Source organism: Typopeltis vanoorti, chromosome 2 (genome assembly GCF_054136105.1).
Source record: "Typopeltis vanoorti isolate ZY-2024b chromosome 2, IOZ_Tvanoo_1.0, whole genome shotgun sequence".
NCBI classification, from domain to species: Eukaryota; Metazoa; Arthropoda; class Arachnida; order Uropygi; family Thelyphonidae; genus Typopeltis; species Typopeltis vanoorti.
This window is the reverse complement of record NC_143550.1, coordinates 36,730,983-36,746,301: the sequence shown is the minus strand read 5'-3', so window position 1 is coordinate 36,746,301 and position 15,319 is coordinate 36,730,983. Positions and strand designations below refer to the sequence as shown.

Genomic DNA, 15,319 nt, shown 5'->3' with positions numbered 1-15,319 from the left:
AGCTCTGATCACTAATCTTAATATTTACCCTTAATGCCAAAACACATCTCCAAGACGGGGATGTATGATGTTTTGTATTAAAGGCAAGGGGCCACTACCCAGACCGGTTTTGACCTTTATTGAGGCCTCATCAGTGGGAGCCAGGCTAGAAATACCAAGATTTAGTAATGCAGAGCTTATGAGTATTTTACCAAAACAAGTTACCATAAGGTGTTTTAACCTTATTAAATAACTCTACATCCCTTCTCAGTGCACCTTGAAACCCACAGAACAAGTTTCTTCTACTTTATCCCTGCAACTGCTGTAATATGGAACAGTCTTCCCCCGATGCATTTCCCAAAGAATACAATATAAAGTCTTTTAAATCAAATGTGAACTCCTTTTCCATCCCACCATCCATGCATGGTACTAATGTACTATAGGTTGATCAACCAACCTCTCGTGTATGGGACCAATATTTAAAAAAAAAAAATTCCTTCTGCACAACCTGCATGTTGATTCATTTGCTACCAACACCCTACTCCTTCTCACTTTGCCTCTATCAGAGTATGGCATGAGACTTAGTATTCATCTTCTCACTCTTCAGTTTTACTTCTTCTAACAACACCTTTACATCTTCCCTTTTAGAATTCTTCTCACCTTTCAGATCATTTGTGTCAACCAAGACAATTAGTTCATTCTCCTTACCTTACATTTCATTAGCTTCTTTGAATATTTTATTTTAAATAACAACTTCTTACAGGTAAAAGAAAACCAGAATTTATTAAATATTTCTATATATTTTGCTCAGTATATCATGAGCAGCACTCAGAAGAATAAGTCCTGGATATGCACATTCCCACATGTATTGTTGCAACTGTACAAGTTGGATAAAACACTATTAGTTTCAGAGAAGTAGGAAGTTGTGTAATATATATAAACAATTAATGGCAATCGCTTCCTAAAACATTGAGACAGTCTGATTAAGATGAAATGTAGGGCTTCGTGCAATTCAATATACAATCAAATTTTAAACCTATTCTAGTGCAACTTTTTTTTTTTTTTTTTTAATTATTTGTTTGATTATAGTGATGTCTGTGCCTACTGTCAATGGCATTAGAAACAAGACCTGAACCTTCTGATTTCAGAAAAATATATTATCTTGATGTTCTTGGATTCTAATCTCAGCAGAACAGCCTATCAGCCAAGGATAGAGGTAATAATTTATCCTTAATAGGTGATAAGAAAGAAGATAACATCTGGGCTGGGTTGAAGGTAGTATACAGATTATATTTGCAGAGAATCCTTGCTATTCATTCAGAAGTCCCTTTAAGGTAGGATATGGTTATCCGCTTAATGTCAGATTGCAATCTGACAAAAGGGATGCTTTCTTTCATATGAATCTCATGTGCAATGTAGCATATACTGGTGTGCAGAAAATTTTAAGCACACTTAGTATCTTAAGAACTTTTGGCAATGTCTGCATCATTATGCCTTAACACATTAGCATGTTATAAATTTTTTTTCTTTTTTTATGTAATTTAAAAACTACACCTCTGTTGTCTGCTCTCTCTCTCTCTCTCTTGGATATGTGCTGAAACACTCAATGGTCTTGGTAAAATGTTATTGATAGTATCAGATTATAGCCATTTTTCAGGAATACATCCCTGAGGTAATCCATTTCTTATTCCCACTTGATATGATGTATGCTCTGTCTGAGTGTCTTTATAACACCTTTCCTCTGGACAATATGATAGTGTGAAGTAGCATGTAAATATCTTCCAGCATTGAGTTATTTTCTCTACATACTGTAAAATATAGTTTGGATCAGTTGCTTAGATCACAACATTCAGAAAAAGATGCATTTGTTTTAAATTTTGCAGTGCAACATATTTAGCGATTTAAGCTATTCAGGAAGTTGCAGGAAAATATCACCATATCTTAGCTCTATTTAGGCTGTGTGTGTGTGTGTGTGTGGTATCAGTTGTCAAGAGGAGGAGGTATGGCGTCAATATTCAGTGCACATTAAATGTCCTGGCTGTTTTGGATAGCATTTTAATGATCCATCCATCAGGAATTCATATTGATTGACCAAATCTTGGAGGTAATTTTTTTTTCTAGAAAGGAACACTACATTCTCGACTGATCACAGAAACATGTTCGTTTTTATGATAAAGAGCCAAGAGGCTTGCTCCACCTTTGCTCCGAGTTGCCCAAGTGTGTTACTAATGCTTGGACTTGCCGATAGTTCTTCGGTATGAAACTCTTAGATTTAGATCTCTGAGTTTTGCATCTGGTTTTAAAATAATGTGGGATTTATTATCCCCTTAACTTAATGCTCGTTTTATGTTAAATAATCAAAATGTAACTGCTCCAGAATGTTATTAATCATTAGTCACTACACTATAAAAACATTAACAATTAAATAAATGCATGTGAATTCATGTACAAGAGAAAATGTCAGTTGGAAGACATTTTGTTCAGTTCACTCAAGTTTAATTTATTTGAGTTTGTAGCTGTGATTTATCTTTTTTTTTTTTTTTTTTTAATTGGAGTACCTGCCAAAAATACTCAAGGTCCAAAAAAACAATCAAGCGATAATGGTGCTGTGTCAGAAGCTCTTTTACTATTCACATAGTCTCCAGAAATTATTGCATGGTGATTTTCCTCTTCGAAGCCTAAGAAAATAATATGAAGTACGTATATCATGTAAGAGTAATATAAAATAAACTTGGATCACTAATTATACATGATATCTAGTAAAGGAGAGAGGCTTATATTTAACAATAAGAAGAAGACCAGAGTGTGCAAAGAACTCTAAAAAATCTGTCAAAAACCACCAATGAAAATATTATCATTCTTTTGTTTATAAGTTATAATCTGGCAAACTCCATCTCTATTGTTTTGTAAAAATATGTAATAAAAGTGCTTAATATCAGCATTAATTATAGTATTGTGCGTTAAAATGAATAATTTTTCTTTATAAAGTTCTGTATTTTCAAGTGGTCTACTTGTGTTTTTTCAGAATTACCTCCCAGTGCTGCCCAGGAACCTTCTACTCCCACCACACCAGAAACATCGAAATCTGATCAATCACTCCATCCTTTGTTTTCATCAAGTCGTGGTATATCATCATCCACATCAAGTCAAGAAAATACTGTTCCTCCTCCTCCTCCACCACCACCACCTTCACATATGCTTCCATCTACTACTTCTGATATTAATAATTCTGTTGCACCATCTTTAAATTCTACCTCTCTTCGGTCAATGTTAGGGACATCATCTAACAGTGGTTTGGCTGATAATGATGGAGGTATATCAACTACACTTGATTTTGATTTCCATTTAGATGCTGAAGATATTGAAGCTATGGATCTTGGTTCACTAGCACCAGACGAACCTATAAACAATGTATCTATTAAATCAGAGCCAGACATATCATCTAGTGTAAGCTGCCAGTCTTTGCCGCCTTTGAACTTCAACTGTGCTTCAAATAGTGCTTTAACACAAACAAATTCTCTTCAGAATAATGGTGATTTGAATGACTTTCATGATACTGGAATGGACATTGAGTTATCTGATTGGCTTGATTCAGTTATGGTGCCAAATCTTCCTACTTCATCTGCAGTATCTAACCTACATCCAACAAATTACAATATGACTAATGAGCATGATCCTTTGTTACCAAATCTTGCCAACAGCCATGATCCCTTAGATATGTTTTATATTGATGATATGGATTTGAAAACTCCTGAGTTGAATGTGCTTTCATGGGATAAGGTGGATTTTGCAACATAGTAGAGTTTGTGCCTAATGAAGTGTTATTACCATTGTGTCATTGGCTTTTCAGTATGATTGCTTTGTGGTGCAAATGAACATTTAATTTCAAGAAAAGTCACCAATGTAGTTTGGACCAGAGAGATTTTTTTTTTCCCTAATACAGGATTGGGTCACCTCTTTTGACCTTCCTCCTGTTAGGGTATGTGGACCAATGGCTTTTTATTGTTGACCAGTGTACAAGGAAGTATGACTTCCATTTCCAACTGCTGTAAAGGATAAACATTGAAAAATAGCCTGTTATTAAGTACTAGAATTGTAATTTTTGTTAGTCATTTAAGGTTAACCTATTGTTTGTCTCTCACAGCTGAACATATTTGTTGTGCGAATTTCCTCACATACCAATTTAAATGTTAGTACTGGAATGTTGAGCCCTTTTGAATCATTTTTCACTTTCATCTCTTTTGTGCATTTTGTTTCTCCAACTTCAGTTTAATTGCTTTTCTTTCTGCTTTTACTTAAATTTCTAAAATAGCTGAAGTTCCACCTCCACATTAAGATTTTATATTAAGTAATTTTTCATGAAGTACAAAAAAAGGAACTCTCAGTTCTGATTTTTGCTTCCTTTAAAGTTTGTGCCAAACAAAAACCACCACCAGAATGGAAGAAAGTATTTTTGGGGTACAGTAGCTATTAAACATTAGCAACAACATCTTATTGCATTGAGTAAATATCACTTTTATATATATTCTTTAAAGAAATGTGCAATATTCTTTCACATTTCAGTATAGCCATTAGTGCCTTAAGTAAGACAAATCATGTTTCAGATTTTTTTAACTAAAAGTTTCAGTTTGACTTTAAGGTAATGGTAAAAATACTTAACCCTCAATGTGTAATGTCATAACATACTATGATTAAATATTGAAAACATGCCAAGGAAGACTAGCTGCTTTATTTTTTTGGTAGGTGGAGAGATTGCTTTATTTTTATTATTAAATGTATTTGTAGGAGAGAGGGCAAGAATCAAGATTTTCACCATGATTTTAATTAAAAATGAATGAAGCAAATAGCACCATCTCATCTTTGATTTCCATTAGGTATTATGCAAGTTATTTCATATGATGAAAGCTGATATTCTGTTGAAATTGAATATTTACTTTGTATTAGTTGTGAAATTTTCTGTATTTCAGAATTTAAATTTATTTAAATTCTGAAATAAAGAAACTGTGTGTGTGTGTGTGCGCACACACACACACACACACACGTGTAAGAGTGTCTCATTTAATATTGCAAAGCTTTGAACCATGGATTCTTGCAATAGAAATAAGGGGAAAAAAGCTTAAATAGTCGTGACACCTTCCTAACAGTAATACAGTTGATGTTTGTATGTATGTACATACACAGATGATTCTCTATTGCCTTTATTTTCTTATAGTAACAAAACAGATAACATTATTGTCAGTGCAAATAAATAAAAGGATTCATTCATCTGCTTTGTAAATGATTTAGTTATTTAACTTATTTCTAATTGTCATGATATTTGTGAATTAAACATTTTAATATTTGATTTAATTTCTGATTAACCTGCAACTTAATTTTATCAGTGGAAGACATTATTTTTCAGATTTAATTTTTTTTTTTTTTTAATGTCACATCTGTGAATATATTGTTTGAACTAAAATGCCTAATTGGCTTGAAATACAGGCTGTGTTATAGTTCACAAGATAGCATGAATGTTAATCAGAAACAATTTGATTTGCTAAGCAGGATGGCATGTTGTTGCATGCAATGGATAATATTTCAAACATTTACTGCTTTTGCTAAAATTTGGAAGGAAATTACACTTTCTTATCTTACTTCAATTTTTTTTATTCTTGATGAAAAATGTTATTTTTTATTTTAGATGATATATTATTACCAATTGTTTTCATAAAGTTCCTCTAATTTCATATATAACATAGCGTGCTTATCTTGTTTGGGAGTAAGAGCATTTTCACGACTGTAATATCCCTTCTTGAGCACCTGAGCAATAATAATAAAAAGAATAAAAAAACCGCAAAATAATAAAAAATTCATTTATTGGAACAAATTGCAATCCACATATCTGAACAAAACCACATCCTTTCAAATTGAGACAGCAAGTATCCTAGACTTTCAAAATAACCAAATTATGTTATGGATTTCTGAAATTCTAAAAGCAATAGCAATTCCATAAACATCTGTTGTCCCTATATAATTTAGAAGCTCCACAGTATTAAAATTACCTGCAAATTTCATCCACTAGTGATTTGATGTAGCCATTTAATTGAGCTCCCACCTTTTACCTCTCATTTCCTTTCCTCCAGAGACTACTCTTTCATAATTCTGAAAACATTGCCACATCAAAATGGCTCATACACTGTAATTATGAGATATCATTTTTTATTTATTGATCCTTTCTGGGGGTTTTAAATTATTTTTCCATGTATTTCTAACCTTTATACTTTGATCTTTTACAGCATGTTTAATTCATTTCTGACTTATTCTTTTATGGTCATTCAGTTTCCTTCTTAAGTCTTTAAAATATTTTATCCATATAGTACTGTCTTAGTGAAATTGCTAGGTTCATGAAGATAGTAGAAGCATGAAGTACTGCAAGTTTTACATAAACATAATTTCAAGGTGTGTTTTCAAAATGCATTATATATTTCATAATAGTTTTAATCCCTGAATTACTGGTCTAAGCCAGCACATCACATTCAAAACTTAGGGTGCTTCTAAGTAAAATAAGCATGCTATATTATATTGACAATGGTTCTGATGTGTAGTAATACTTATTGGGAATAAAAATGTTCTGGAAAGTGGCTGGGTATCATTTCTATTGTTACTTGCAACAAACTTATGTGTTGCAAGTAACAAAATACATGTGTGCAAGTGCATGCACATATATATTTCTTTAGGAGCTGACAGAACCCTTTCCCCTGTCCTCTACTTTTAGGATTTTTTTCTTAGTTTCAATCATAGAATCCATGGTGTAATTGCTTTAGGCTGTTGTATAGGACACCCTGTGTGTGTGTGTGTGTGTGTGTATACACACACACACACATGTATGAATAACTGTTTTATTCATTTCTTTATTGGCTAAGGCTATTTAAATGCATAGGAATCTATTTGTGCCTACTCCCTCCCCTCAAAAAAAAGTATCTTGTTTCAGTATTTTAATCCAAGTAGTTTGACTTAATTATTATTATTATCTGCTTTAAACTTACTCTATAGATTCCAATGTATTTGAGTTATCTTCAATATGTCTTTAGGGACCAAAACTTGCAATGAAAATTGATTTGTTCTTCCCTGTGCTCCTGTTTTTAATGTGTATTTATTTATATGCCCATTAAAAAGAGCTGACTTGTATTTTGCTTTTTTAAAATTCATTTTTCTTCCTTAAATTCATAAAAGCTTTTATAGATAAGAGATACATACTATTGGCTTAGAAATTCCAAGATATTGAAGAATATAAAGTAAATAAAATATATCAAAAATGCAATATGTACATGTATGCTCTGTTTCTCATATCAGTAGCTGCCACTTGACAATTCTGCTCCTTCTAATGGGCTTGAGTCATTTATACTGACCACAAGATGACTTAGATAATGATATATTATTAAAAGAAGATAGAATAGATATGAAAAATTTACTGATATAAGTTTATGAAAGACATTTTAGCAAACATTTTTTTAAAATAAATGTCCTATGGCAGTATTTTTTTTTTCTATTCTGTCTGCATGTACCGATATATATATATTTTTTCATTATTTGATGAAATTTTCACCGTAATAGAAGTAATAATTTTATGGGATTTTGAATTTTTCCTGTTATAATTCTAGCGCGAATGAATAAAATGAAAGTTTGCTCAACAACAAAGTATGCAGTGTTAACGGGTGCTACTATAAAATTAAGTGATTAACAGATTTTCTGAATATGAAAATTTGTTAATATTAAAGCTTGTTTTTTGCAGTCCGCTTTTCATTCTGAATTTCTTTTAAATTAAAAAATATAAAATAATAAGATTGAAATAGAGAAAAATGATGAAATGCTATTTTATGATGCAAATTGGCCAACAAGGTACATACTAAAGAGGTATAAAAATTTTTGTATATTTTGGCACAATAATAGAACCATACAAAACTAGTAAAAAGAAAAGTTTGAAGAAATAATTCACATCTCTGAGATTGAGGAAAATGAAATAAAATTTCATTAATATGAGCTGATTGCACATTTATTGCAACAAATGTTATAGCAGTATACTTGGGATTAAGAAATGTTGTTTTTATATAGTGCAAAAATATTCTATCCTTACTTTATTCCTTTTTTTTTTAATATTTTTTATAACTGTATGTGTGCCTTTCAAGACTGTGCCTTAGTTCCACAATTTTCATCAGAAGTCTTTTTCTAGTGAAATTCAGTTAAGATAAGAGTATTAAATAACCAAATTCTGTTTTGTGCAAAAAAAATGTACGTCGAATATTTAAGGTTTGTGTGGATATTTAATTTGAATGAAGTTCAGTATGACCAAATCACTCTTCTGTTCAAATATTTTGCCTCTTTATTGTTGCAGAAAACATATTTCTTCAATATATATGTTCATGTACATGTTAAGTTTGACATTTGAGATTCATTCCACCTTATTAGTTTTCAAAATTTTGGCAACTAAAAATGTTTGATGTTTTCTGCGAAGTTTTAAAAATGAGTATGTGACCTTTAAGCATGTGAATATATATATTAAAAAAAAAAAACCTATCATACCACAAAATACTCCTAAACCTGTTGAGGAAACCAAAGGAACAGTAGTATATGAAATTCCATGAATTTTGCACGATTTTTCTCTTGAAAAAGAAAAGTGGAAGGATTGCATAATATAGAAGTATTATAAGTATTATACTGCTACCAACACCTATACCAATATACAGGGTGTTTCAAAAAGAATGTCCCGATTTGAAAATTGTATATCTCTGCAACTACGAATGAATGCGACGTGCAGCATTTGTAATTGTGGTGAATGAAACTTTAGGCCTTACTTCATACTTGGTAATTTATTTTGTAACTATACGACATGCATTTTTGATATTATACAAACAAACAAAAAAATATGATTCATATCAATTCACCAACTCCAAATGAAAATATGTCATTCTGTATTGTTTGGTAAGTATAAACACTACTATTTTAAAGTCTTGTTCCCCACAGGCTGGTGGGTTCTCTCCTAAAATAGTACATTAAAGTTTGATATGCAAATTCCTTTACTGTATATATTAACAGTGAATATGCTCATTTAAATAATTTTTGTATTTTATAATGCATTAATTTTTACAAAGTAGCCAGTTTTTTATTAGCTTCACCTGTTTAACAGTAAGGTGCATCCCCTTTATATTCTAGAACAGCTTTGATTTGTTGGGATATAGATTCTATTCATTTACATTAGAGTGAACTGTGGTAGATCCCTGTCAGAAAAACTCATTTCACTTCATTTTGCATGTGTGACAGGAATAAGATCAGTCACTTGAGCAACCAAAGGTATGGTCAAGTCATTCTTGTAACTGTGCTTTTCTGGAAGTAACTATTAACAAATGGATAAGCTGTATAAGCATGAAGAAATTTATTTAGTGAGCAACATGTAAGCTATGACATTCAGATGTTGAGTCACTGATGTGATGAAACACAGTGTTTGCTTTAAAAAAAAACAATGCTCTATCCTTACACCACAGTCCACCTGTAGTGTTGTCACTGATAGATTAATTGAATTATGTAGCGCCAACATGGCCTGGTCTTGCCATTAGCATTGAATAACTAACTATTGTTAGCTCAAGAAATTTTTTATTTTTTTTTTCAAATGTTTCTCTGTTCACCACATCTATAGCTTCTCATTTTTAGTCAACAGAAGTAGAACTGAGTTTGTTTGTAGTTGGACTCTCTCCTGAGTATATTCCACGAAATGGTTCAACTCATTTCTCTTCTCGCTGTTAGACTTTCATGCTATTTTTAGCTCACATTCAAAAAATGCTAAACTATTCTCAGTTCATTAGATAACGATTTGTATTACAGAAATTGCCAGCCCCAATTTCTTTAACACTAGTGCATCTGCCTGCAGGCTTTATCCACACAAGAGTCATATTGTGTCCCATTAATGGAACGAATTTTGCATGTGCACATGCAATCAACAAATCCCTGTATCTGATGTTTGTTTTACATAGCCTTGAAATGACACGTGACTGAGCAAAGCAGGAAATTCTATGAAGAATGGGGTTCTCTCTAATAAATTGACCATAATGCATTGCTTATATCCTTCATAGAGCTGACATTCCATAATTTTGACATGTAAATGCCACAGGCAACATTATGCTTTTTATTTCATCACAATTAAAAAGCCTTATGCCATTTGCTTTGCGAGAAAATTGTTTGCTGCATGCTTGGGGCAATCTTGTATAAATTTATGTAAGAAGATTCTGAATGGTTTGAATAACATATCCAAGTATCTAAAGAATCTGTAAAAAATATTTCCAATCTAAGAGGAAGTAGTTAAAATTCTTTTAATGGTACAAGGAAGTAATTTTTTGATATTTCAAATAAGAAGCGAGCTTGATATCTCTCTGCAGTTAGCTCTCATGTTACAATATTGGGAGAAATTTTTAATATATATATATATATATATATATATATTTTTTTTTTTTTTTTTTTTTTTGAGAAATTCAGAATAATCACAGATTAGTTGCTTACCTTCTAAGGAATTAGTCCCAAAATGCTATTAAAAATATTCAAATTATGTATTCTAATCCAAAATTATTTTTTCCTTTCCATATATTTCAGGCATTAATTCTACTGTATATGTTATTTATTCAGATGCTGCTAGTATTCTGCAATAACTATCAGTTTATTATTAATAACTTCTGATGTGGATCAATATTTCTATTTAAAAGCATGTTATTGATGATGTTGATGACTTTAATAATTTAGAAAAAGTCGTGCCATAGAAGTACTGACAAACATGAATGACAATCTTTAATTTTGGATTGTAAAATTGAAGTCATTTTGCTAAATAGTCATCGATTCTCTTCAAACATTTTGTAGATATGTTCTGGGTAGAAAGTGTACATTTGTTTTTTTTAACCATGTTCAGTTCAATTAACGTGCATAATTAGCTATGTTAACTATCCCACTTTTTTTTCCCCTAATAATGACTAACATAACCGATTTCCTTCCTGCCTGTTAAAAATATATCAGTTACTAACCCATTCAACTGTTAGCCATATGCTCTCATTAAACTCCAATTAATTTTAATATCACTGAACTTCCATTAATTTAAAACATGCATCAATATATGCTTTGAGTGACAACCCATATTCTTTCCATTGTGGCTTCAAATCTAACTGACATGGAGGTTTGTGAAAGTCTTTAGGTGGTAGATGATTTTCATCTTCCAGTGTAATACCATACCATTCTTAGTAGTGGCGGTTTAAAGTGGATACCGTAAGATCCAGGATTATTTTTTTCTTAGCTCAACTCATGCTAAATATGTTATAGGTTACTAGACTTTCTTGAGTTAGGATTAAGAATTGCATCTATGAAAAAAAAAAAAAAAAGAATTTAAGCAAAAAATGGCATGTTTGGATTATCTTCATCATCATCATCAGTTTCCTGATATATACCCTGTGATGATAGTACTACATGATTAATTTTACATTATTAATCTTTCATTAACAGTTTTCTTGCAAATTAGTCTATTACTTGTCAGCACTTTTCCCAATATCTTTGGGGGGAAAATCATTGACTTTGCAAGGTATTTGGAAGATTACATAATGGCACTTCTGTATATCTCATTTATTTAGTAAGCTTAGTTATATTGCAACTACCCCTTCAGTTGTCATCTAATTAAATTTAGCATGAGCTTTATTCACCGTGTGTAGTTTGTAGATACGATGAATAGTGCTCGTGGAATTTTAATTTATTATTATTATTATTGTGACAGTTGTCAGCACCATTTGCAGTGAAACATGCTGATGTGCTAACCTTGGTGTTTTCTACTTAGCATACAGTCTGATTTGTATTGTTTTACAAAACTATATGGAAATGACATATTTTCAGTAATTGAAACATGCATCTTTAAAATAATAAAAACCTCCTCTTAGCCATCCTAATATATGCAATTATTGATACTGCAGCATTCTGTCAAAAACCTTTTTAGAATTCAATAATATATGTCTTATGCAACCTATTTTTCACATTATAAAATGCGAATAGAACCTTCCCTGATTAACACCTTGCCACTTTTCCTGCTCCCCCCCCCCCATCCCATCCCAAATAAAGTTTCACATTACTATTACCCATGCCTCAGTCTTGATCTGTATTAAAAATAAGCACAACTCCAGCACTTCTGAGCAGCCTCTTCAACACTTTTTGGCACAATCCTGATACATGTGCCATAACTTAAAGTACTGCGATTCAAAGCACTGTATCTGGCAGGATATCACGTGTATTCCATCTGATGAAATATGCTGATTAAGTTAAGGCAACATTCAATAATGTCGTTAATCCTACTGTAATCATCTGCAGCAAAGTTGTTCTTTTATAATCATCCCTCTTTTTGCATTCAATAATGTCGTTAATCCTACTGTAATCATCTGCAGCCAAGTTGTTCTTTTATAATCATCCCTCTTTTTGATGGATCTAGCCTTCACAGCCACTTTATCTCTACCTGATTTGTATTTCCTTATCATAGCCTGAGCTCAGTACTGTTCATACACCTCTTTGCATTTATCCTGATATCGTTTCTACATCATCCCTTTATATAATATATGCTTGGTTGATACCATTCATCTATCTTAATTTTCGGACTGGTTCTCTAGTAATTTCTTTCAAATATTCTTTCATTAAGTCCGATACCTGACCAGCAACTACTTTTCTCTCCAATTCTTTGCATCATGAATATCAGGTCATGCTGTCTTCATATTTTAGGAAAAAGTAATCTAAATGGAATAAATATTTACCCATATCATAGTGTCTTACAAACTGCAATATCTTTCTAATTTAAAAAATATTGTAATAAGATAGTTATTGCAAGATTAACACATAATATATAGAAACATAAACCCAGAAAGATTATTTACTGATCACTTAAACATCAAAGATTATCTAGTACATACAAAGTAAGACTGTATAACAATTGGCTGACCCTTCAAGGAGATGGCATGTATAACAAAGTAATCAGACAGAATAAAGCTTGCAAACTAGTTTTGAAGCAAATTAAGTTGTACTTGACAAGAAATTATATTCTTGTTTATTCAAGTGTGGGCAAACACTGTTTGCACACAAAGTATCTTTATGACTAGGCTACTTATATATAGAGGCTGTTGATCTCACATCAATTGCCTTACTATTCCATAATGTTTTCAAGCTTGCTTAGAACAGTTAGCCAAGTTTTATATGTTCTTCTTTTCACACAAGTGAATTGAATTATTTTTTCAAAATGTTTAAGTGATCACATAAACACAATTATATAATGTTTTTGTTTTTATCTGAACTAGAGTTATCCTTGAAAGTGTGGAGTGTGATGGCATTTTACTGAAATGCCATCTTAGATATTTTGCATTGTACAACTTTACATTCTTTATATAAGTTATCAAAAATGTTAACTTAGAACAAGTTATCATTAATTTATTGTGAAGAATTTATGGAGATAAAAACACATTACAGAGCAATTACTTTACTTATAATTAAGAAAATAACACAACATTTCAGTATCTATATTGAGGCCTCCATGTTTTTTGTCTCCATAAATTCTACACAGTGAATGCTGGCCACTGTGTAGCCTTCAAAGATAATTCTATCATTAATTTAGTTAAGTGGTGTAAACAATAAAAACGGGCTAAAATATGAAAACTGGATCATGCATAATAAAATATTTGGCAGAGAAATTTTCCTCTGTTGTGTATCCTCCATTAACCAGAGAAATGTGTTGTAATTATCTTGTTCAGATCATACATCGAGTGATGTGTTTAGTAGATTATTATGTGAGAGTTATCTTTTTTTTTTTTACCGCTAAAGTTGTATCGAACAAGCAGATTTATGTACTTTGGTTATAATGATTACAGATTTCTCATTTCATCTTAAGAATATTGCAAAGTAATAGAAATTATAAAGTTTCATTCTTATTTTATCATAATAGTTACTCCATACATTGAACAAGTTTTTAATGAATTAATACTATAGTTTGGAAAGTTATTCAACTGCAATAGTTTATCTCTACCTACCATTATTAGTATGCTAATTCTTAAAGGAAATTTAAATTCCAATGTACACAATAAATTGATCACTGATTTTGAGCAAATTTTAAAGAAGTAGGTTGCCCAGCATTTTGGATATAGATGAGTATTTGTCCCAGAATGGTCTGAACTGTTCACATATGCTTAATTCTGGCTGTTCTATCCCAAAAAAATGTGACATTAAGTCCACATGAAAAAAAAATCCGTTAAAAGGAAACTGTACCATTTCAAGAGTGTTTTAACTAAAAATTAGTATATGGCAAAATTTTGCTTAAATGTCATTCTGATGAATTAGCCTGTTCAGTTTAAAAATTAGTGGTAGTCTGGGCAACCCTCAATTAAAAAAAAAAGTTATAGAAAAGATCTCATACTCACTGTACACATGCTAATCCAAGTGTCACTTTAATTATTTAGTGCTAAAAAATTTTACATTCCAAACCTGGATTACTTTGTTACCAGTTTTCACATCATGAATAGGACATTCCGAGTCCTGTTTCACCTCTGGCCAGTGCTGTATGTAGATTTTTTTCTTGCTTTCTGCATTCTTCATAAGATAGGGGGGGGAAATTCAAATTAAGAAAGGGAAAAAACAAAAATTGAGAAGGAAGTTATCTATTAAAATAAGTATTTAAATTAAATCTGAATTACTAGATATATAGGAGGTGTTAAATGCTTAGTCCTGAGTATCTCATGCCAAATATTATGCATTTGTTGTTAATAGATTTTGAAGTCTTGCTTAAAAGAAGTGAATTATTTTAATTATGTATATAAGATGAATAAGAAGCAAGTGTGCTGGTGCAAAGAAAATTTATATTAGCAAGGGGTGAAACAGTTGTTAGTCACTGTGAACTTTTGGGTGGTGGGTAGTCATGTTTGTAAGCTGGAGAATTTGCACTACTAACACCATTAACTTGGCTATTTGGAAAGAACAGAACAGTAGTTATTTTCCTTGAATTGTATCTGTTGTACATATATATTTTTTGTTAGACTGCTTGCTAATAAAGTTTTTTCTTGTGTGTGATAAATATTGTTATTTATAAATTTTTGGAATTAAAGAGAACATGACTTTGTACAATATATCTATTCAGCTGAAATTATATCATTCACCAGTGGATCATTAATTTTTCTCAGATTATTATAGCTTCACTTCATTAGTAATCTCTCAGTTATCGAGGAAATTGATCTATTGGTCAGTTAAATGGTGCTCTTCTAGGAGGCAGTTGATATGTCCCCCTCATTTACAGACTGGTTAAATGAAGATCACTATATTT

At 31.4% G+C, this 15,319-nt stretch overlaps 1 protein-coding gene across 8 annotated transcripts in view; it reads left to right on the top strand.

Moving 5' to 3' along the window:
• LOC150108925 (myocardin-like) overlaps positions 1-15,073 on the top strand; it is a 456,675-nt gene extending 441,602 nt beyond the window's left edge. For all 8 annotated transcript variants that reach the window (XM_090411030.1, XM_090410986.1, XM_090411004.1 and 5 more), the window contains one exon: positions 3,005-15,073. In XM_090411030.1, coding sequence (XP_090267156.1) covers positions 3,005-3,777 — 773 coding nt within the window. In that variant the 3' untranslated portion in view covers positions 3,778-15,073. The remainder of the gene's footprint in view (positions 1-3,004) is intronic.
• The last annotated feature ends 246 nt before the right edge of the window (positions 15,074-15,319 follow it).